Here is a 23,362-nt window from a genome sequence, read left to right as displayed (position 1 = left end):
AAATACAGCGTATAAGCCAGCAATATGTGGAGCTTTCGTAGAAGATGTGATATCATTAATGGATACCACTACTCCCCAAGCAGTCAGCCTCTGTGGAAATTGAAACTCAAAATTGACATGGTCTGCGATACTTAAATTCAGCGATAAAAGTTGTAAATACCTTGTCATCACATAAAATGCAAAAATTTCAAGGGCAGCTAAAGAAACTTTTAAACTCTATCCTTGCAGACTTCTTTCCCTGTCATCTCATGCCTTCACCCAGCTCACTACCTGCGTTAGCGATGTCAGTGTGGAAAACCTATACATCCCAAATGAAAAATCAAAGCTGAGCGGCAGTAACAGTGTCTCAATTTCCACAGAAAGTGCTTCAAAATCAACTTCAAAGATGCAAGATCAAGACCAGGAAAGTAAATGGGAGAAATAACATTAGTCTTGTGACAGCTACAGATATGATGGGAAAATAAGCAGTTTTGTCCAGATCTTTTTGAGTAATACAGTCAGAAGAAACAATGGTTCGCTTCTCCTTTCCTTTGCTGCAGTAGCTGTAATTTACACATTGTGAATTTGTATATTGTAGATACATATTAAGTTAGAAAATGACAAGCATTGTGATGTTCTCAAATGTGCAACTACTGTCCAAAGTGTGTAGATGGAATTACAAGTCCCTGCATTCACCCTGTGATCCTGCTTTGCCAAGCAAGATATTTGGGGCCATGCTGCATATATAGTCTGGCATATCCCTAGTGAGTAGGAGCCAAACTCTCTGTTCAGCCCCATTTTCAGAAATTACTTGACTGGAGAGTGCACAAAACAAGACAGATTTTGTTTTATGTGATAATGCTAGCTGCAGAGAGCTCCTGTGGCTCAGCACAGCTACAGCTCAGCTTCAAAAGCTGGTCATTTGGGAGCAAATAGATGCCCTCCAGTCTCAGCTGGCATTTTGTGCCCCTTTTACTCTCAGTTCTGTCGTAGTGAATGATATTCAGTTAGTTAAATGTACTGCTACTGCTCTGCAACGCTGCCAGCAAAATCTTTGTAATGAGATTAGGTAACGTCCAGCCTTTTCCCTAAGAAATGCTCTCTAGCTTTGGGTGTTTTCTTCTTAGTCCTGCTAATCTGGCTGCTGATACTGAAAATGCAGACCCTTCTCAGCAGAGAGAGTCCAAATTGCGTCTAAACTATGGCCCTGATTTTACAGAGTTCTCCTTTTCTTCAGCGCTCAGGGCTCGATCCCCATGTTACTAGTGCGGGTTGCTGGGAACTTTGCCTGAGGACTGATCGCAGGGATTGAAACCGCATTTGGAATGTGGCAACTGTTTACAAGCACAAAGCAACACCAACGCACGAGCTGTGTTATCCATTGAAAACTGCAGACAGTTAGTTCTGAGAGGCAGAATGAGGCTTAAATCAGTTATTAAAGTGTAATACCTGCCCTGCTCCCTCATCATTGTTTCCAGAATGGGAGTAATTCCTCAACTGTTTCAAGAAACAAATTCATTCTTTTTCTTTTGGTGGGTCGTAGGTAAAAACAACTTTTAGGGTTATTCTTGCACGTAATGGGAAAAATCAAGCCTTTCATTTATTAAGATGACAGTCTTATCAGTGTTAAGTCTGCATGACTGTATTTACCTTTATGCTCGCCCTGTGAGGGGAGCTTTTGGCTTCACTTTCCGAGTCACTGAGCACAGCTCCAGCTGTAGTCAGTGGGAACGTGGGGTGGCTCTGGCAAGTCAAGTCACACTAGCAATTAGCGACTCCTATAATGGGTGCTTCCCTTTTAAAGGCTGCTCTAACGGTGTCACAAAGCTGTAAATACCATTCCAGAGATCATGGAGAGCTCAGGTCTGAAGCTTTAACTCTTATCAGACTTAAACAGTTTAACATGAAAAAATGAATAGTATGGGCCTTGAGACAGCTTCCATTTTCCAGTAGTAGGTTATTGATTATTCGGATTATGCAGTCAGGCATTGAAATCCTTCTTATGAAGCAGTTGCCATCACCTAATGTTCATGTAGCATAGGATTTCCTTTATGTATAAAACCACAGTGTTTAATTGGAATCAAGGCTAGAGAGCTATATAGAGTCTCTCTCAAAACCTCTAGAATTTAATAGAGGATAATTCCCTTTCTACAGAGGTTGTTGTTAAAAAAAATCTTAGAAGAAATTCTATAGCAAGGACATGAATATTACAAAATTCTAAAGGATTGTCCAAAAAACTTGTGGAATGATTATCACTGTCTAATATTTTCTATATATCATGTAAGCGTCAGTATCTTCAGTGGATAAGTCATTCTGGTGCTCTGTATTCCTTAATGGAATGAATGACTTTGTTACAAAGCTTAACCTCCATGAGCTTCAGTTGCCCTTCTGGTATGTAAGAGTGATGATACTGAGCTGAAATACTAGGAGTGTCATATATTTGAAAAGTGCTGAACATCACTATTCTTTACTAATTATCCTGTAAATTTTTTCATTGAAATTGAGATTTCTTTAAGAGACACAGGAGAAATCTTTTTGCTCATAGAAGTGCTCTCGTAAATATTTAAACATTTATGTAACCTTTGAATATTTTAGCAACATTTACATTAGTGTAACAGAAAGGGGTAAATCGGTTTACACACCAAAATACAAGATTCTGAACCTGATGAATACAAGCAAGACATCTACCATTACCATATCTCCTCATTTCTGTTCAGTCTTAAAGTTCTGAGATGTTTTAAACCTCAGGATGTTTAATTAAGGGCAAACCACACAGACTTCTACCTAGAAAATGGACTGTTGCCTCACAAATTTTCAGTGTTCATAAAGTTGACAGGATTGCCATATTAAAAACTTCTCTTTTTGTCCTTCAGAACTGTTCTTCAGAGACTGGGCTGGTATCTCCAGAGGTGAAAAACCACTAGGAGAATAAACAAGCTTAGACTAGAGTAGACTCATAGAGTCAGTACCACTCATTTATTTTTAGGTCTTGCAGTCATCGTTCTTTCCACTCCTGTGTACAACAGATACGAAACAGAACAGACAGTTTTTTGAGTTCACCATCTTTTGAAAGACAGTCTTAGCTTATATTTGACATGAAATTTGTCTTTTGTAAGCTATCTGCCTCCACCAGTAATTGAATGAAGATTTCTCAGGAATCTATAGCAGAATTTAACCCAGCAAAACCGATATTCTTACAGAAGCATCAACAGCCCTTTTATGGCTGCAGAGTCCAAGGCAGTACGTTGTCACACCCTTTGTGACAAGCAGCTCATGCTCCCTACTTGCAATTCTGCAATACAAAGGTCATGGTGGGATCAAGACCTTAATATGAAAGGAGTAAGTAAAGGAAGACCCAGAGGTTCTGTATTTGACTGGTAAAGGTACTAGGCATCTCCTTAATATTCACGGCAGCTAATCTGTTCGTTACCAGAGGGAAAGGTACATTCACTCCCCAGATCACAAAGGCACATAGTGCCATAGGTAGTGATTCAGGAGTGACTCTCTCTTGACTTCCTGGCAGTAGTTTTCTCTGTCAGCTCAATAAAACGTGATTTGTTGCAGAGAGAATCTATCCAAGTCATTTGGAAAGGCAATGGCCTTTGTTACAAAGGGGCACAAAAATATAAGGCCAGAAAAAAGAAAGACAAAGAAGAAACCTCTAGGGAGTTGTGCTTAGCCCTGTCTTTTGCTGTCTAGCTTCTTTATTTTAGTTTTAATCTGGAGAGAGAAGTTATGAAATAGAAAAAAGGGGGAAAGTAGCTGAATGCAGCTTAATAATGAAAGGAACTGCTGAAATAGCATCAGAAAGCTCTTTAAAATGCAAAACTTCTTGCTGATCTGCTACGCAGAATAGGAAAAAACCAATCACTTAAAGGTGGTGGCTAAGCAGGCTTTCCCTTCATCATCTCTCACTTCTTCTGATGCCAAAGACAAAAAGCACTTTCAGGGAGAAGATACTTTCCTAGTAAAAGCATAAATACTACAGGAGATGAGAGACAGATCGGTGTTCACAGAGTCTCCAGCTTCTGTTAGAAACTTCCTTAGACTGCTGTGGGCAGGACTCACAGATGAGAGCCGGTCATTGTACTGTTCAGTGACCCCCCAGAAGCATTGCAAAACCCTGGACAAAAACAGAGAGATACTTTTATCTATCAAAAATGCTTAAACAAAAATACCTTTTTAATTAAAAAGAATTTGAGTTCTAATATGACCCAGTGTAATTTATTACTCTTTTTAATCTCCCTTCTATCCTTCCTCCGTGATTCCATGTGACAGTGTTTGAGGTTGTCCCTACCAGTCCTGTGTTTCCACCTCTTTTAACCCCATATGAGAACAGATCAAAACAGTTTTGCCAAGTCTGTGTTGAATAACACCAAAAACAAGTTGACTGTGATACTATTTCCATCTGAGTTAATCTGAGCTAAGAGGGTCTGTTGTTGCACCACATAACCCCTACCCTTTTTTTGTTAAGGGCTGTCTGCTTAGCAAATCAGACCTTACGTGTGGCTTGCTGATGTTGTAAATTGTAGCAGACTCAGTACATCTGGATTTGTTCTCTGAGGCTGAGAAATCCTTTTTATTTATTTTTTAACTGACACTGTGTGAGACAAGGACAAGGGAAGCAAACCCACTTGCTCTCATTCTGCTAGCCTGCTATAGCTAAGCTTAGCTGAGACGTGTTGCTTACAGAAGCTGTAGACTATGGAATAGCTTTCTTGGGAAGGAGTATCCTTAATCCTGTACATATGGAGAGCACACACACATTGTGAATTAGACGCTAAGATACTTTCTCCCTTTCATCCCCTGTATAGCACTAGCTGGGAAGTCTGTTGCCTTTCTTTGTCAAAAGCAATCAATGTTGCTTCAAGAATGGATACCTGAAAGCACAATAGTTAAAATGCATACAGTAATACAATAGAATATAAGCTTTGCTCCTCCTGCGCTCTCTGTGTGCTACCTCTTTATCAGAAATACAGGAGCAGAAGAAAGAGCATGTATAAGGACATTAGCAATACTTGTACTTGGTGAAGAGAGTAACGTTTTTCTCAATGCAAGTCATAAAGACCTGCCACTATTGCTGATGCATGTCCAGTAATAAATATTAACCTGTAGCAGTTTTAAAGGCTGCATGGTAGCTACAGCAGCCACCTCCTTAGGATGCTGTATATATTTGTTTAGCCATTTGTTTGTCGCATACCCATGAAGGCATATTAGCAGCTTTACAAATACAGATGGAGATTGGATCTCAGCCCAGAACCATTTAGGAATTGCAGTTTTGCTACTATTGTTACTGTGTTTTTTCCCTGACAGTCGCACTTGTTCTGTTACTGACAGCATTGGGCTTTAGATAATATTAAATCATACATCTAGACCAGACCTGGTCGGTCTGAAGCCAAGTATGTTATCAGAAATCTTTTATCAGCGTGTGCACATGGTTTACTATGTGCATAAATAAGCAACTGTATATCTAACTCAGAAAGTTCATTCGTCTTTGGGGTGAACTCCATAGAAATGAATGGGATGGAACCACTTTCAGGATGGCAATAGCTACTGCTCCAAGCAGAATTAAATTAGATCTTATTGAGAAGCCTCCCAAAAGCTTCTGCTCAAAGGAAGACAGGGCTAAAGAACAAAGAGCCATATCTGAAGCTGCTTTGTCAAATGTTCCGGACATAGGGTCTTCTCCCCCAGGCACGCTCACTACTTCCCGTTTGGCTCTAGAAGGTGTTCTGTGCTCCAAGTGCAGTGCAGTTCTCTGACTGTTGCTGACCAACGCTCCCTGGGTTGTGTTGTTTACACCATGAGGGAAAATGGACAGAAAGAGTTGAATTGACTTTCCTGAGGTTACAGAGGAAGACAGAAATTAGAGTCTGTGTCAGCCAGAACTTCCTTGTACCCTGAACTTCATTGAGGATGTTGTGCCATAGGTGACATTCATATGTGGTACATTATTTAGATGTAAATTCCTTTTAGCTTCAGCCATCTAAGAATTAGGTATCTAAGGTCTAAGATACTTCGCAGGGTCGCCATCTCGGGTGGAGAGACACAGACAGCTTCAGGGAGAGGGGTAGTAACACTGCCAGGCATCAAGAGAGGAAAGTCATCCACTGGCCATTCCTGTTCCCATGCAACTGAGACAGCAGCGAGACAAGGGGCTTACGTTAGACATCAGCAGCTCAAATACAGGAGCTGAATGCCCCCAATATGTCCTAGCAGCTGTATACGGCTCTGGGCAGAAATGCCTCCGTGATCAGGAAGACAAGGCTGTAACCCCTGACATGTAGCTCTTGCTTGCCTGTGCGGTTGGAGTTGTTTTCATGAGAAACATTTTCATGATGTTTCCTCTTCCAGGGTGAAGCTGATGCAATGGCACCATAGAAAGAAAGAGCAGCCCGTCTAGGACAAAGTTCTGAATTACTGCATGGTATTATATATTATATTATGCACCTCTGCTGCATAGTACTTTTAGATTAGATCAAGTAGTCATTCTGAAACAGCCTAGCGTGAACCAAACCCCTTTCTGTACTGCCATTCAAGTTAATACATGTAAAAATAGGGCATGCCATTCATAGTGATAAAATGAAGACATTTCTGCCACCTTCAGACTTTTAACCCTATCTTAGATGGTCTGAGGGAGAAGCCTAAACAGACAGCTGGGTCAGATATTGTAGTACGTAGTACTGCTTTCAGTCAACAGAGCCCAGTTACAGCATAATCCTCTTAGGGAATGAGTCATAGAAGTGATTGTATTATGTTCTCTAAAGTTTCTTTTTGCAATCTCACCATCAAATATTTTACCAGAATGTGAGCAGTGCCTAAACCTGACAGAGGATACAAATGGGATGTGTATGTCAAACTGGGAACGGTTTAGCTCCCGTATCTGTGGTCACAGAGGACATCCATCTGTTTGATTAGCCTGGGGACATAAACATTTCCAGCTGATGATCTTCATTTGAATAAAATTATATTGGGAATGGGAGTGGGAATAAAAGGGAGCAGATGATAATATAAATGTATGCTCAGGTGGGGAGACGCATTGCCACCACTAACGATACTTGTTATGGGTGATGAAATAGAATTCTGTCCGGATGGGAGCAAAAGCAGGAGTCGAAGAGATCTACTGGGTTTACTGTTAATTTCTGCAGACATACCAGCTCATTTAGTAACATAACAGCTCCCATTGCTAGCCACTTAATGTATGATTAATGTGCCACAGGATTTCCCCAGACATTTATGACACCTTTAGGAATAGATATGACAATGACTTTATCACATGGAGTCACTTCATACTATCTGCATCCCTCTTAATGATTTATATATTCAGGAGTGATTTTATCACTGGTACTCAGTAACGTAATAAATGAGAAAACTCAATGGTCTGTAAATTACAACATTGATTAAAGAAGTGATTACTGATATGATTCTTACATTACTATGATAATGCTTGCTTATATTTCAGGACAGCATTTACATGTTAATGATAAATCTACTGCAGTGTTTAGAAATACTTTACAGCTTTAATCAAAGTGTAAACATTTATAAACAGATAATGTTTATTGCGGAGGAAATGAGTAGGCTTCTGTTACTCTAAAGTGGATGAAATCCACTTCAGAGCCAGCTTTGTCTTGATGACTGAAAGCAGCATCACCGCTGAAGAAGGTACTGTTTGGTTTGCTGCTTGCCTCTATTGAGACCTGTTTTGGTTTGTTGGGTTCCTCTTGACCAAGCCGTGAAGGAGCCTTTCTCATTATAAATGCCACAGCACTAGTGGCTCACTGCATAACAAACAGAAAATCAACCACATAAATAGTATCCAGTCTTTAGGCATCTCCAGCATAATTATGCCTCCTGAGCCAACGAAGGATTTTTGTGTTCAGCTGCTCCCATTGTAAAAGGCCATCATTAACATGCATAAAGAGAAGGGAGACTTTTTTGTTTGGTTTTGTTTTTGAGATGCCAGGGTTACACTTTGAGCTTGTTTTGTCGCAGTGATTGCCTTTTTTTCTTTCTCTCTCTCTTCGCCCCCCTTAGGTTTCTGACAGATGTGACTATATTTTTGTCAATGGCAAAGAAATGAAAGGCAAGGTGAATGCGCTTGTGAACTTCACGTATCAGTATCTGAGTGCTCCTCTGCAAATCACAGTCTGGGTTCCACGCCTGCCTCTTCAGATCGACATTTCAGACACAGAACTGAGCCAAATAAAAGGCTGGCGAGTCCCAGTTGTTTCCAACAAAAGGTGGGTTTGAGTTGCTAAATTTCTTGGGTGTTTTTTGTAAAATGAATGGAGTTGATTTTAACTCTCAGCAAGAACAGCTGCAGCACCTGTAGCCAAAATGCAGCATCTTTCCCTGAGGAACAGCAGTACTGGAATCCCCAGCTTTGCGCAGGACATCTGCAGATAGAAAAAAGCTTTTAAAATTTGTGGGAGTTTTGCTTCTGTGCGTGTGTCTGTCCTGTGCAACAGAGTACAGTGTGGTGCTCTTGTAAGGTCCACTTACAGGGTTGTTGTTGTTCGGACATACCAGCTTAGATGAAAACGTGGTATAGTCCATTTGTATGGTCCTTCATCGTGCTAGGTAGCCATGAATCAGCAATGGTCCAAAAAAATAGAAGGGAGGACAGTTATTTAAGGGGGTACTCTCCATTAGCACTCTAATGTTAGTTTTCACTAATGTTTTGAAAACATTTCTTGATGCTTCATTTTCTTATGAAAAAAGACCCACCAGAGACAGTGATGATGAGGATGAAGATGAGCGGAAAGGACGAGGATGCACTCTGCAGTACCAGCATGCCATGGTGCGAGTCCTCACACAATTTGTAGCTGAGGATTCTAGCCCTTGGGGTCAGCTGAGCTACCTGCTGGGCTCAGATTGGCAGTTTGACATTACAGACCTGGTGATGGATTTTATGAAACTGGAGGATCCTCACATTGCCAAGCTGCAGGAAGGCAGGATTTTGATCGGACGGGAAGTAGGAATGACAACGATGCAGGTACTGTGCTCTAGACTACCACATTCTGCAAAAGAGAACCTGTGTATGGACATAAATCCAGTACAGTGTTCTGCTATCTTGAAATAGGATAATTTCTCATTACATTCCTGTGACCTTCTAGAGTGTCACACAGCATTAACGCAACGACAGTGATCCAAGTTAGAGGGGGTCCAAGGCGTGCAGTATGGCCAGGAGCTGGAAGTCATAGAGCCTTCAGAAATCTTTAGGAGAGGCATCACTTCCAGGCACAGTGAGAAGTCAGAGGTCTTGCCCCACATGGATGCAGGTTACCACCAGTCAGCTGATGGGCACCATTTTGACTTTTTGAGACAGAGATCTTTAGATTGTGCCAAGTTTCTTTTGACTTATTTAAACATTAATTCAGGAAAAAAAAATACTGGTTGATAACCTGGTTAATAACCCTGAAAGGCACAGGTGGCCAACACCATATGCCAGTTCTGCTCGAGCAGAATCCTTACTAAAGCCAATGCACAAAGAGCGAATATAGCCAATCTAGGCTGTGGATGTGAGATGGAGAAGGTGGATAAGAGTATGTGCATGAACTAGCTATCCTTAGTTCCCTAAAGATAGCAGTATGGCCCTTAGTTTCATTAAAGGGAAGGATATCCTGCTACCTTAATGTTCCATCAGAAACAGAAAAGAGAGAGAAATGAGAATTTCCAAGCAAAGAAGTGAAGGACAAATCCTAGATGTTGCTAACCTCCCTTTGAAATGGTTGGAAAGTAAATCTGATGAGCTCATCCATACTGGGACACAAAATAACAGGGGAAGAAAGGGAAAATCGACTCTTCTAGTGAAATGATGCAAATAACACAAGTGAGATAGTATAGCTCTCAGTATTGGATGCAATGTTCTCATCCATAACCTCTCTACTAAATGTTTTTCTGACCCTGCTAATGAAATCAGACTGCCTTTTCAGTGTGCTCTGCCACTTCATTTCTATGCATAAAGCTTTGGAGACAAAAAGGGATGATGACCTTAAGAAAGGTTATTTTAATTGATCAGCCTTTTCCTAAGTTGATTCTTTTGTGTTTCTCCAAAGGTTTTGTCTCCTCTGTCTGACTCCATCCTGGCAGAGAAGACAGTGACTGTGCTAGATGACAAAGTGACCATAACAGACCTTGGAGTCCAGCTGGTGGCTGGGCTTTCACTCTTTCTTCAGCCAAGCGCAGCAAGTAGTCGGGCTATTGTGGCTACAACCGTTGCCCAAGAGCTGCTTCATACTCCTAAGCAGGTAGTGTACACTTCATATTTCCTGTTGTTGCCTTTTGGGATGGGTCAGTGTTTTATCAACATGAAGTACAGATGATAGTTCATAACAAGTTTAGAAGTTAGACTTTGTACATGTAGGTGTAGTACACGTCCATGTCAATTGCTTTCCTCCAGAGGTGCTCTGGAGTTGTCTTCTCATTTCTTCCCTTCAATTATGGACTTAATCTGCAGTAAAAGTTCTGACTATACTGAAGTTTATATTATTTACATTTGTAATACCCTTTCTTTAAATGAGGCAACATCTGTTATTTTCGCAACACAGGCAGTCTTTGGACAGTGATCCTTGTTTGCTATATGAGCATGCCCTTGTTTTCCATGCCAGAGAGCACAGAGCTCTGTGTGTCACAGCAATTTAATATTTTGAAGAGCCATAAAACAGAGGCAGAAGATAGCCAAATACATTTCTTTTCCCTCCTGGAGTCACGGCAGACTGCCAGGCTCCTCTCTCCTTTTATTTTTTAGATGGATTTTGGGGGGTTTGTCATTCAGTTCATGTGCTGATCCTACTTCATTTAAGCCAGCAAATTCCCATCTCTGTAAAGGGAGTCTTTCAAGCAGCATGCTTCAGGTCACAACCCACATGGAAAAGAAGATTGGAGAATACCATCAGATTGAGGCAAACAGTTGCTCTGGAACAGATTAAAAACAAGGGTCAGTAGCAGTGGAACAAGCTGCATGTTCATTGCTCTTTCAGTCAGTTGATTTGAAGAGTGGGACTGGGGACTGTGCAATTAACTCTGTCCACAGCTACTCCTCTCACAGAAACTGTATTTCATCTCACATAGATAGGGAGAGATCTCAAGTCAAGTTTTATGGCCCATTTTCATGATTATTGCTACCTAATTTTCTGGAACATAAAAATAATTTAGATTATTTTATAACTTAGTGACAGGAAAATGTCCAAACTAGAAGGACATGCTGCCCATCTGTTCCATTTACTGCGTCCTGTAAACAGAAGAATGTTATGTAATTAACCCGTTTATACCCTTCTCCAGGGTTTAGAAACCATGTCTGACATATTGTCTTCAGACAAAGACTGTAAAAGCAAAAGCTAAAGCATGCCTAACCCAATTCTGTTATGTAGGACAGAGCACCATTTGTCCCGCAGCATCACTGGAGGAATCATGGCTTTGATTGCAGATAAAAGAGCTTGTGTATCTGGAAAGGTTGCACAGATACATTGTCAACTTCTCAGATTTATAGGTAATCTTCCTGAATATGCAAAGATATTTATCAACATCGTGTTATGGCATATTATGACAGGGCATTTCAGTAATGCACAACATGACATCTCATATTGTATTATGGCATGGTGATATGATATGATATGACATGTCATTATCACTACTATTGGCAAGTTATGAAATAATACAAAAGAGTAAAAATGTATAAACGTGGTTTGTTTTGAAATTATTTTTCCCAGCATCTGTGTTATGGAACAATTTTAGTGAAATATTTTGTTGAGCTGATGTTCTTTTGCGAGACAATTTCAGTTTTCTCAGAGTGGCACATTTCTGATACAAAGTGACTTGGCATATCAGGCTCCCTTTCTGAGCAATGCTTTTGCTTCTGGTAGTGCTGGGCGGTGTGGGATGCTGCTGTCCCTATGTCCTCTTCCTGGGCCTACAGATAGCACTACTGCATCATGCTCACTGAAGATACCAACTGTAAAACAGGAGGCAAGAGAAAATCAAGACCTTTTTTTCTCAGTAAAAGAAGTTTAAAATCTGTTGTTTCTTCTCCAGACTCCATCTGGAAAAAAACCAGGACCTAGACTATATTAGAAGGCAGTGGAAAACCTTCTCTACACCAGGATCTGAAACGCCCAAGGAAATCTGGTTGCTTAGTAGCAATTCCAAATTAGTCAGTTTTTCCTACTCCTCCTATGCACGGCGTCTTCTGTCCCAAATACACAGCAACGTGTTCTTGTGGAATCCCACTTCAGTCTCTGCCTCTCCTCCCAGCTCCTCCTCTGGAGCCTGGCCACCCCCATTGCCTCTGCTTGTCTTCCCACCACCTCCTCTTCACCTGGAGAAAGAGAAGTGTCCTGCCTGCTTCCCAACTGAAGGCTTTGCTGGGAGCATCACTCCTCGCTTGGGGGAATTTGTGTCAGTTGCTGCTGAAGCACCATGAGCGTTTGCAGTCCTGATCCTGGTCATGCCAGGTCACTGTGGAACCTGAGCACTGTGGAACCAGTCCCTAGTTACTGGGGCACTTTGGCAGTGCCTTCATTCCAGAGGCCTGAGCTAATTCCAGACACTGTGCAATTCGCTTCCTACTTTACTGTAAGCCACTCATTTGTTCTCAGGCCTAAATCTTATTTAGCCTCTAGACAGGACTTGCCCAAGGAAGGGCTGTTAAGAAGAGACCTTAGGGACTTTGCATTTGCATCACCCAAAAAATAAGACAGGAATAGATTTCACACTACAAAATACATTGAAGGAAATATTCTTAGCATAGGCCTGTAGAGTCACGTATATCTTCTCCTTCCATTTGCAGTTTAAATGGAAGATATAACATTTAAGTCACTTGCCCTTAGAAGAATTAATGCAAATGTAGGAATGCTTGTGCTAAATTTTGCAAGAAGTGACTCATGATTTGGAGTATATCAGCTGAGATCCTTACTGAGCTGGAAGTTCAGAAGGGAAGTGCTGAGTGTTTTCTGCAAATCAAGCCTTTTGAAAGAGGATTTTTTTCAAGAGGGCAGCCCAGAACTAAGCATACACTTGAATGTTGCAAGGCCTTCATTATTTAAGTGTGTCTTTTCCTCTCAAACAAGTTTATAAAAAGGCCCAAATAACTCATGCAACCCTTACTGGTGCAACTGAAAAAAAAAAACAGTTAAGATAGCTGAAGGTTTTATGTTTCTCAGGAATGATTCTGTATGTCTCAGCATTGTTATATGGAAAAAACAGTCAATGTGTTCTTAGTCAAATGTTTTCCTTGGCTCCACTTTAGCACCTTCAGTAGCCAAGCTTCAACATAGATTAGCAAATGTCCTTGGGTAATTGGTACTCTGGCAGGCACAATATTGTCCCTAGCAAATTAAGCAGTACATCTGTATAGTGCAATGGAAGGCATAAAGCATTATACAGATTGTGCCATTACAGATCTTTCAATATCATAGGAATGAATTCAGTATTTTTGCTGTGACTTTCTTTCAATGAATAGAATTACTAGATTAGTTCCTTGATTACCATGACCGCACCATGTTTGCATAAGTAGCACAAATCAGCCAAAACACCAAGTCCTGAAACGTTGGCAGTTTCTCCAAATACTTAGCAATCTAAAGAGGATAAGCTAAAATTTTTTATCTTGGATGCCTTAAGTTAGATATCTTTATCTATAGTTGGGCAACTGATTACCTGAGGTGACCTTTAGGGATGCTGAGACCTTACGTCCTCTTTTTTTAAATCAGTGGGGAGCTCATTGGCACTGAAAAGTGGATCAATGATTTAGGTGCCTAAAAATAAATGCAGGTTGACCAACTTTTAAATATCACAGTTGAAATATCTTCTGAAAATTTGGAAACTAGCTGTGAGCAGTCTATTTTTAGTGGCCATCTGCTCAGGTAGGGAAGCTGTTCCATTTGGCTTGCTGATGGTTGTTAAAATCAACACTGCCATCTTAAAGGCTTCTCCAAAATGTAAATAAAAGAAAACCTACCGTGTTTAAATGTTTTCTGATCTGAGTGAGCTTCAAGGACTCTTAAATTTCAGCTGGCTCTGCAGGGAAACTCACAGTCATATCATAGCTTTTTCATCACTGTAGGGTATCGCATGTGGTCTAATGAACTGAAATAGAAGAGTGGATAAAATAAAAGAAAGAAAAAAGGAAGCCTTTAATAAATAGCTGTGTGTATTAATATATCTCTCAGTGCTACTGGAAAACTGCAGGCATTTTCTTAGGGAAAAAAGAGCAATGTTAGCACTTTCTAAAGGCTAAGTTCTTCTCTTTCACATGTGTAGCTCCTGTTGACATCAGTTGTAAGACCCAATCCTGTGAGGTCATCACCCTCAGGGAGTGTCCTCCGAGATGTCAGCTCGCCCTCTCATAGGCGGTGAGGGTGCTCAGCACCACCTGAACCAGGGCAACAAGCTAGAGTTGCTTGCATGACCCTGCCTTTTGGATTGACACGATACTGTCCTGTTTTAACTTACGTCCTTCATGCAAACTAGTTCTGGGAGTTCACTGACAGTTAAGTAACAGGCATTAGGAGTATTTTTATGGTGTGGATTCATTACCCCATTCTGGCAGTATAAATTACACTTAAGTTGTATTTCTGTTGTCTTTAAACTGACAGAGCAATGTAATGGCTCACAAGTATGACAGAGGAATTAAGCAGCATGGGAAGGAGAGAAAGGATGTATTGTTAGATAAGAATCCGAATTCTTCCCTTGCAAATAGAAGCAAATTCCCACTGGAAAGGAATGTCACATTAGCAGATTGGACAAAAAGGAGAGAAAGAAATACACAGTAGGGGAACGCATGGTTTGAATTAAGATCTGAGTCTTGGCTGCCTTTCATTTCCACGTCATAATGATCAAGCCCAATTTTACTACACAAGCCACAGGCTTAAAAATAAATGCACGTGTAATACTTTGATATTTCATGTGATAAAATTGCTAGGGAAACCCATTTCAGCATTCAAGTCCCCAGATAGAACAATCAGAGCTGGACTAATAGAAGCTGCTGAGAACAGTATTCCCTTGCCTTTATTTGAGGGAGGCATGTATTTGTTTTCTGCAGAGCCATCCAGCCATCCGTTTCTTTCCGTTGGTGTCCTGCCTCACTCCAGGACTATTGCAGCTGACCCCAGCAATTGAGGGCTTATTCACAGATACTTTTATTTGTGCTTTAGTGAATGAAGACCATTAAAGGGGCTCTTTATTCTGGGCGTGGAATAAAATCAAATATACTGATCAGTCCTCACGTCGGTGTTTCTAAGCAGCAGAATTCTCTGAAACACAACCAGTCCTACACACTTTAGTCCCCTGTTTTTTGCTTGAAGAATACAAGATAGCGTGCCCTGGTATCAAGCTGACCCCAGCTTTTTTGAGGAGGTATTGAAGGACACTTTGTAATCACTGACTGTGATGCTACAGATGGGCTCAGAGGAACATCCTAAGATAAGCAGACTTTCAAATGCTGTATGATGGCTTAGAGGGCAAAATAATCATCACTGTGGCTCCCAGATTTTCACAGGCAGCTTGTGCGAGTCCCAGCATAGTGGGACTCATTAGATCTCTGTATGATGGGCTTCCAAACCAGCTCTGCTTCCTGCATTCAGGTTGCCTTTTGGAGTGTGAGCCTCCTTGTTTTATCTAGGTGGAACAGACAGAGCCAGCAAACAATAGCATTTGTGGTGACTCATACGGCAGGGTTTGAAGTATTCCAGGTCAGGCAATACAGAGCTCCTTGGGGACCGTTGATTTCTATTAGTGCCATGTTACTTGTGTACCCTGGTAATTTCCCCTTTTTTTTACCCACCTAAACATAACAAGTGGATAACAAGGGAGATAAAACTATTAACAAAAAGCAAAATGCAGTTTTATCCCAGAAGATTTATTGAGTGGCATCTTTGGACTGATACGCAGTAATGTAATTCAAGGCCAGAAAAGGTGGTGGAACTGCAGCAAATCAAGAAGAACTTGCTGATCTGGCATGTAGTTATACCTGGAATGGAGGAAGAGAACAGCAAAGGCACAAGCAAAAATGTAGACAAAATGTGTCCTGATAAAGAAAGTTTTTTATGTGCTTAGGTGTGTGTTGATTTGATAATCAACAGTGGTTGTGGGAAGCAGTTTCTTTGTCTCCTCTGGACTGGATTTTGCTGTCATTAACATGATCTAATGTACATTATCTGACTCACTTCACATCATCACAGTCACCATATAAATCACCCTGTTCTCTAAGTGATGCTGGCCCCAATGTGTAGTTGTCGTTCATTTGTTTTGGGAGTGCAACTGAGTGTGTGTGTTTGTGTGTGCATATGTGAAAGAGAGAGGAAAAGTGGAGGAAAGAAAGACTGGAGAGCCAGATAATCCTTCAAACTATTTGTTTATGCTTGATAATTAATGAACACAAGCATTTGTCACCTCAGTGTTGAAGACATCAGACTAGGGGCAGCAACTTTGCAGGTAAGAAGGCTCCAATCCATCTTCATCTGCTGATAGTAATTGGAGGACCTTGTCAGAGATTCAAAAGGGATTTATTGATGCGGTACATAGGATTTGCAGAAACAGCTCTTTGAAGGACATGGTACTAAATAATTTCTTTTTTCTTCCTTTTTTTCTTTTTAGCTTTTCAGAATTTATAATCATTTGGGAAATTCACTTCCTTCCCCTGCCTTCAGCTTTCCTTTAACGATGTGAATGAGAGGAGATGATCTCTTGCCAAATAGAATATTTGGGCTGATACAATATACTTTGGCAGGATTTGAGATTCTGTCCCTCTTTCTCTCATCTGTTTTCTTTCCCTTTTAATTAGTACTGTCCCTAGTATAAGCATGACAATGTTGTGTTGTGAAAAAATTGCTTCTTCCTATGAAAAAAGGATCTCTTGGAAATAAAAAATACCAATGTTGTTGAAAATAATGGCTAAGCTATTGCACACCTCGGTTATCTATAGTAAATCACATGTGTGCCTGCAAATTTCAGCTGACTCCATTTCGTTTTTCTCTATCTCTGCTTCATAAAACCAGGAATGCAGAATAGTGGAGAAATAGTGTAAAGAATAAAAGTTACAACTTTTGTCAAATTCTAGTCATTTGGGCTGAATTGTTCCATGCTGGCTACCTCTTAATCTGAAAGGTGCCTGAGGGCTTAAAGCAGAAGGGAGTCAAGATAACTTGAAGAAGACAGGAAAGAAGAATATATGGCTCCTCATACGTGTTCCTCTCCAGTGTCTGGATGGAGACCCCAGATCCCTCAGAGGTGCTATTCTACCACCAATAAAACCTTACTTGCATAGTAAGGGCCATAGTCGGATCTGGGGCTCTGCAACGCCAGGTATGCTGTGTTTGGCTATTAAGAAATGCACAAAGGATTTAGTGATGTAAATCCTTTTGTGGAGATGTGGAACTATGGAAGTCCTCAGCGGAGCTGGGAGGAGGCACAGGCCTCATAATTTCCAACCCTAACTGTACAAAATTCTGCACTTATTTTCTCATTCTGCTCTCCAGAAGAGAGCACCGCTGGCAGACAATGTCAAGCCTGTTGTGATATATGCTTGAAATGATGATGGTGTTTTTGCCTTCCATAGGTTGATGAAAAATAAATGTATCTTTCACACCTCCGGGATGGTACACAAGGCTGTCCTCTTGTTTTAGGGAGAAGGAAGGCAACAGGGTGTTGAATTGCCGGAGGAGATGCATCTTTTTCTCTCTACACGTATCCATTAAAAAAAAATAATCCTTTACTTTCCCACAACTGTGTTTGCTGTACTATAGATTTCTATGATATAAATTTAAGCTGTGCCCTGCAGCTTTATGTTTCTGTCTGTTGAGCCATTTCAGGGTTGTTTCTCTAATGAAAGATCAGCTGTTTTAATTTCTGTACGCAGTTCCCTTCCCAGCTTCTGAGCTACCCTGGCTCCGTTTCAGCTGTTTGAAGTGCATTTGAGTCACCAAGAACTTTGCCTTCTTTCCTGTTGTCCACAACTTATTTTTTCTTCTTTCAGTCCCTCAAGAACTTGCTGATAGCACTTTTGAAATCAAATATTCAGTATAGTCCAACCTCCTGCACAGCTAAATGCCCCTTGCTGTTTTCATTGAAAAGCTTTAAATCTAACTAGAAGGGTAGCAATTCCCTTTGTTTATAACAATAGCGTAACAAATTGTAGCCAATTGTAAACCATATTAGGTTGTAAATTTGTATTATGACTGGACGTTAACAGGGTGGCAATGTTTTTCTCTGATGGTGATTTTCAGCCCAGTTGTTCTGATGTACCCAAGTGTAAAGTTATTAGGGCCATCTGCAGTTTAAGTCTGGGAAGAAAAGAACTTTGGTTTTGTGTGAAGTTGCACTCCGGCAATCTGCCTGCACGTCTGCTGGCTAAACAGGCAAGACATAGAGCAAATGAAAAAATAAAGAAATCTCCTGCAAAGAAAGCTACTGAGACGTGGAGAAGTAAATATCTATATCATCTGGATGGGATTTCAAATGGCAAAGAGCTGACCTCTAGCTTTGTGTTTGCTTCTAATGATGGCTTCTAACAGTGCTACCTGCAGAGAACAAAGGCAGTCCAATTAAATCCAAGCCATTTGTATGTCGTAGAGATCATACCAGAATCCCCATCCTCCTTGACACAGAAATGCGGTGGACTTTTTAATTACCTCAAGGATAAAGTGTTTTTTACTTAAAACAAACCTTTCTCCTGCAAAATGGCAGTTGTTCCTTGAATCTTTTTCTTTTGGGTGAATCTTCTACTCCAACCATTTCCAACATACTGTGGTAGCTCCTTATTCCTGCTAAGATACTTACGCCTTGTTCAGTTTGACAGCTCCCTGTGACATTTGTGCATGGGGAACATGAGGAAAATAAGTGTTCTGTCAAGTGCCTCCAGTAATTTTTCTGGTTTGTCTCTTTCAGATTTTGTATGACAGGAATGACTTTCTTTATAAATCACGTAAATTGTAGCTTGTTAATGGGTACTTTGGTATTACGGACATCTCATATCAATTATTTTATATGTTCTTTTGCAAAACATTTGCAGGAAGGATAACAGTGGAACCTTAGTGAAAAATGTGACCAATTTTCCGCCCCATCAGTTGAAGCTTGGTTTGCTTTAAATGCAGTGCAGAGCCATTGTCTTCCATTTCCTCCAGCTGCCGTTCAGAGCTGAGAGATTGATGAGCTGCAATGGCTTGAGCTGTTTTATTTAAGACCCCGTCTTTAACCATATCCCTCTCCTTTCAGGAAGCTGTAGTAAGCACCTGGATTCAGTTCAGCGACAGCTCTGTTACTCCGCTGGACATTTATGACTCTAAGGACTTCTCCCTTTCTGCTGTATCATTAGACGAAGCTGTTGTCTCAATCCACCAGAACGCTGCCTTAAAATGGCCAGTTGTGGCAGCAGAAGGTGAAGGTCAGGGCACGTTAATCAAGGTGGACATGATGATTTCTGAAGCCTGCCAAAAGTCCAAGAGGAAAAGTGTCCTGGCTGTGGGCAATGGCAACATCAAAGTCAAGTTTGGCCAGAATGATGCAGACTCCGATACAGGTGGAGATTATGATGCTGATGAGATTGAAAACCATGCTAGCGACCGGCGGCACAAAGTGTCAGATCAGGAACGGTATGGCCAGGATGGACGATATTATGGTAGCTCTTCAGCAGAGCGAGAGGAAGGTGCCATCAGGAAAGTCAGCACCACAGCAAAATCCGTAATAAAAAATAAAGTCATTAAAAACAGTAGGCTGGACGGTGGCAAACTCTCAGACGATAGCCAGCTGCAGAACATTCCTATAGACTTCACTAACTTCCCTGCTCAAGTAGACCTCCCAAAAGGCAATGCGGGCATGGAGGAAAATGACCTGGTGCAGACACCTAGGGGCCTTAGCGATTTGGAGATCGGGATGTATGCTCTGCTAGGGGTCTTCTGCCTGGCAATTCTAGTCTTCCTAATAAACTGTGCAACATTTGCACTGAAGTACCGTCACAAGCAGGTTCTGGTGGAAGGACAGGCCACCATGACCCATTCCCATGACTGGGTCTGGCTGGGAAATGAAGCAGAACTGCTGGAGAACACAGCAGATGCATCACCTCAGCAGGATGAACACACAACTATTATCGACCGAGGCTCGGGTTGTGAGGAGAGCAACCAGCTCCTCAATGGCAGTGCTCAGAAGAACATTCAGAGCCAGGTTCACAGGTGTGCTGACTCAGGGGGCAAGCTCGGAAAGGAGCAGAAATCTGAACCTTTACATTCGCCGACATCTAAACGGAAGCGGGTAAAATTCACGACATTCACTACTATCCCACCTGACGATGGTTGTCCTACTGTCAACTCAATCCTAAGTAGCAATGACGATGACATTAAGTGGGTGTGCCAGGATATGGACCTGGGGGACTCCAAAGAGATACGAAACTACATGGAGAAGTTCAAAGACAAAGTGTAGCTCCTTGCTGTTTTTTTCGGTTTAACCACACCTTGATGCCTTCAGTTCTACAGTATATATTGGGACAGAAGAGGGGGAGGGGAAGGAATCACCAGGAGAAATGATGAGGCAGTTTTTATAATCAGGGAAAGAAATTTGCCAAACTGTCCATGGTTTGTTTTTGGTTTTCACTTTGTTTTGTTTTTCCAGCAGTTATTCTGCTACTCATGGATTCAGGAAGTGAAATATAAATAGCAGAAAGGAACAAGGAAATGGTATGACCACTATGATGAACTGGGCAAGATGAGGTTGTGAAAATTTGTTTTATGGGTCATACAAATAATAATGATAGGAATGTTTCAAAGTACCAAAAATATTTGTAAAAAGAAAAGAGAGAATATAAAAGCATGAAAAGAATAAGCAAGAGACAAACAATAACTTGTCTGTATTTCTAATAAAACATCGCAATTATGGACATATGACCCACAAGGAGACTTTTTAGATTGTTACCCAAGCTGTTTCTTTTTATTCCTTCATTTGAAGTGAAGATGTGTCTTTGGCATTACATATGAAGGAGGAAGAAATTACCTGGTATTTTTATTTTTACTTTTCTGTTTGTCTTGTAAGTTGAAACACAATAATTTTCCCTCTTGTATTTTTCTTTTAAATATCTTAAAAACAGGAAAATTTTCAATTCACTAAGTTCACAGTGGACCAAGAACAGTCTGTTTCTAAGTGAGTTATAAATAATCTCCTGTCCTTTAAAGACTTCAGGGGATAAGTATTGACTAATAATTTCCATGTGGTGTCTCTTCTGAAAGCCTAAGCCTCCATTGTTTCACCCTAGCTAGGAATATGTTCTGTTTGGAAGAAGTATTCATTTTACTTTCAGGCTTGGATTGTTTATTTAGTTGTTTGTTTTAAATTTCCACAACCAAAGTTCCCATGTTTCACCAAGGGAAGAAGGTGCTGTTTTATGTTAGCATTTAGAAGTAACAGCCGATGGGAGTTCCCCAGTGGTGCATTTTAAATGTACCTGGAACTGAGACTGTCACAGGCCAAATATGTACAGCCTGGATTTTGAGTTTTTTTGCCAAGTCCATGAATTCATAATTTCATTCTGTAATTTTCTGTTTATTCTAATGTCACCAGCTCTCATCAAGCTCTGAAAGCTAGAGGAATGGACAGAAAGACATTGATTGTCCCCAAACTTTTATTTTCTTGTACTGGGAGAGCTGGCCTCTGGACACACTGTTGGAAGGGAGGGAAATATTGCTGAAGCAAGATCAAGAAATATCTGGAGCTATTCTATAGATTATTTTTGCCATTGGACCAGCTAAGACTGAAAATTTTAGACTAGATTGTAAAGCTGATGTTTTGAATAAAAAAAATACAAAACCAGTAATAAATCTGAAGCAAATATAAAATGGAGTCGTAGAGTCGTTGTGTAAACTGGCAGAACTGTGTTGACTCAGTGCCAGTTTACACGAGTGGAGGACGCAGATCAAAATCTATACAATGAGGAAACCACTGTCATCCAAAACCTTTTGTAACTGAAAGGAAGATGGTATATCCAACCTTTTGGAAAGCGGTATTATATTCTGACTGTTAGCCAGAAGCACTTGCATTGTCCTGTCTTTACCCATGTATTTCTTTTTTTTTTTTTGTTACTAAACTCAGTAGTTTGGTTTTTTTACTTGGACAAAATCAATCCTGCCATACAGTAACATAGTTGGACGTTTTAACAAGATATGCCTAGTATGCATTGTAGACTGAAAGAATGTAATATTTATTTATACATGTTATACGAATTGTAATTAAAATGCTTTACATGGCTTGACAAATTAACCTCTCTTTTCTGAGGGGAGGGGGCTCCTTCTGTATTGGAGTACTGCATCCACTGCCTGACAGCTGAAACAAAATTTAAGCCGCTTTCTGAAGAGAGGAGAATAGAGATGTATGACAGTTTTTCAGTGCTCTGACCCTTCTTTTGTGAACCGCTTCCCCTTCCCACCCAACATGTGGTGATGATGATGGATGGCAGGAGAAGATAGCAGTCGGGCACAGTTCATGGCAGTGTCACTATTCATCTTGTTCATCTTCATGCCTACCATCAGCACGAACAACTCCAGGACTCTTGCTTCGGATGTGTGCAACTTTTGTGCAGCCCAGTCATAATTAATTACGTTGCTTCTCTGATTGATACAGTAGGTTCAGATGGAAGCAAGTTTCACTGAATCACAACTGACATATACAAAGCACCCTGTATCCCAGAGGACCCCAAGCTACTTTACAAGCTAAGCACAGTGATGCATCAGCCACACCTCAGGGATCAGTATATCTTCCTGGGAAAATGCAGGCGTCTCTGAGGTGAAAAAGGCATTTACAGCACGGAGCTGCAAAATACAACAGCAGAGGAATGAGAAAGATAGTATGAAGTAAAAATAATACACCCATGGTAGCACGGAATATAGTTGTTCAAAGTGCATTTTTAAGAAGGCTGTAATTGTGCTGAACAGCCCCCGTAACAGCACACACGAAGAATGGCATCTCCAGTAAGCCAGTGTTCCCGAGCACTTTCTGGTGTACTGGTACAGCGCTGGCTGGAGAGGAAAGGGGTAATTACTAAATCACTGTTTCTAGTCCAGGCACCTTGACTTTGCTCTTTCTTTTTGGCAGCTGAGGCTTTATAGGATCAGAAGAGAAAAGCATATCTCCATCTAACATAAGCAGTTGGCTACTGAAACAAAACTTTGTGAGGAGAATTCATCTTGCTCTGTATTTTCATGATGACGTGCATGTCTCTCTTGGTCTTGCTACCTTACCCCATTGTCTAAGAAAAGTATTCCACAATGAATGAAAACTGTATTCCTAATTCACTTCCTCTCCAAAAGCTCAAGTGCTTTTTTCAAGAAAGAAAAACGTGGCTTCACTGAAATTAAAAGGGGGGGGGAAATCAAAGTTTCCCATCAGAAATTATTTTGCAATTCCTTTTCAA

General features: G+C 40.8%; 1 protein-coding gene across 2 annotated transcripts in view; it reads left to right on the top strand.

The window, feature by feature from the left end:
* TMEM132C (transmembrane protein 132C) overlaps positions 1–20,933 on the top strand; it is a 219,163-nt gene extending 198,230 nt beyond the window's left edge. For both annotated transcript variants that reach the window (XM_075168147.1, XM_075168146.1), the window contains exons 6-9: positions 8,014–8,219; positions 8,701–8,974; positions 10,038–10,229; positions 19,186–20,933. In XM_075168147.1, the coding sequence (XP_075024248.1) occupies positions 8,014–8,219; positions 8,701–8,974; positions 10,038–10,229; positions 19,186–20,385 (1,872 nt within the window). In that variant the 3' untranslated portion in view covers positions 20,386–20,933. The remainder of the gene's footprint in view (positions 1–8,013; positions 8,220–8,700; positions 8,975–10,037; positions 10,230–19,185) is intronic.
* Positions 20,934–23,362: the final 2,429 nt, after the last annotated feature.

Source organism: Calonectris borealis, chromosome 18, assembly GCF_964195595.1.
Source record: "Calonectris borealis chromosome 18, bCalBor7.hap1.2, whole genome shotgun sequence".
NCBI classification, from domain to species: domain Eukaryota; kingdom Metazoa; phylum Chordata; class Aves; order Procellariiformes; family Procellariidae; genus Calonectris; species Calonectris borealis.
Note: the sequence above shows the minus strand (reverse complement) of the source record. Positions and strands in the feature narration are given on the sequence as shown.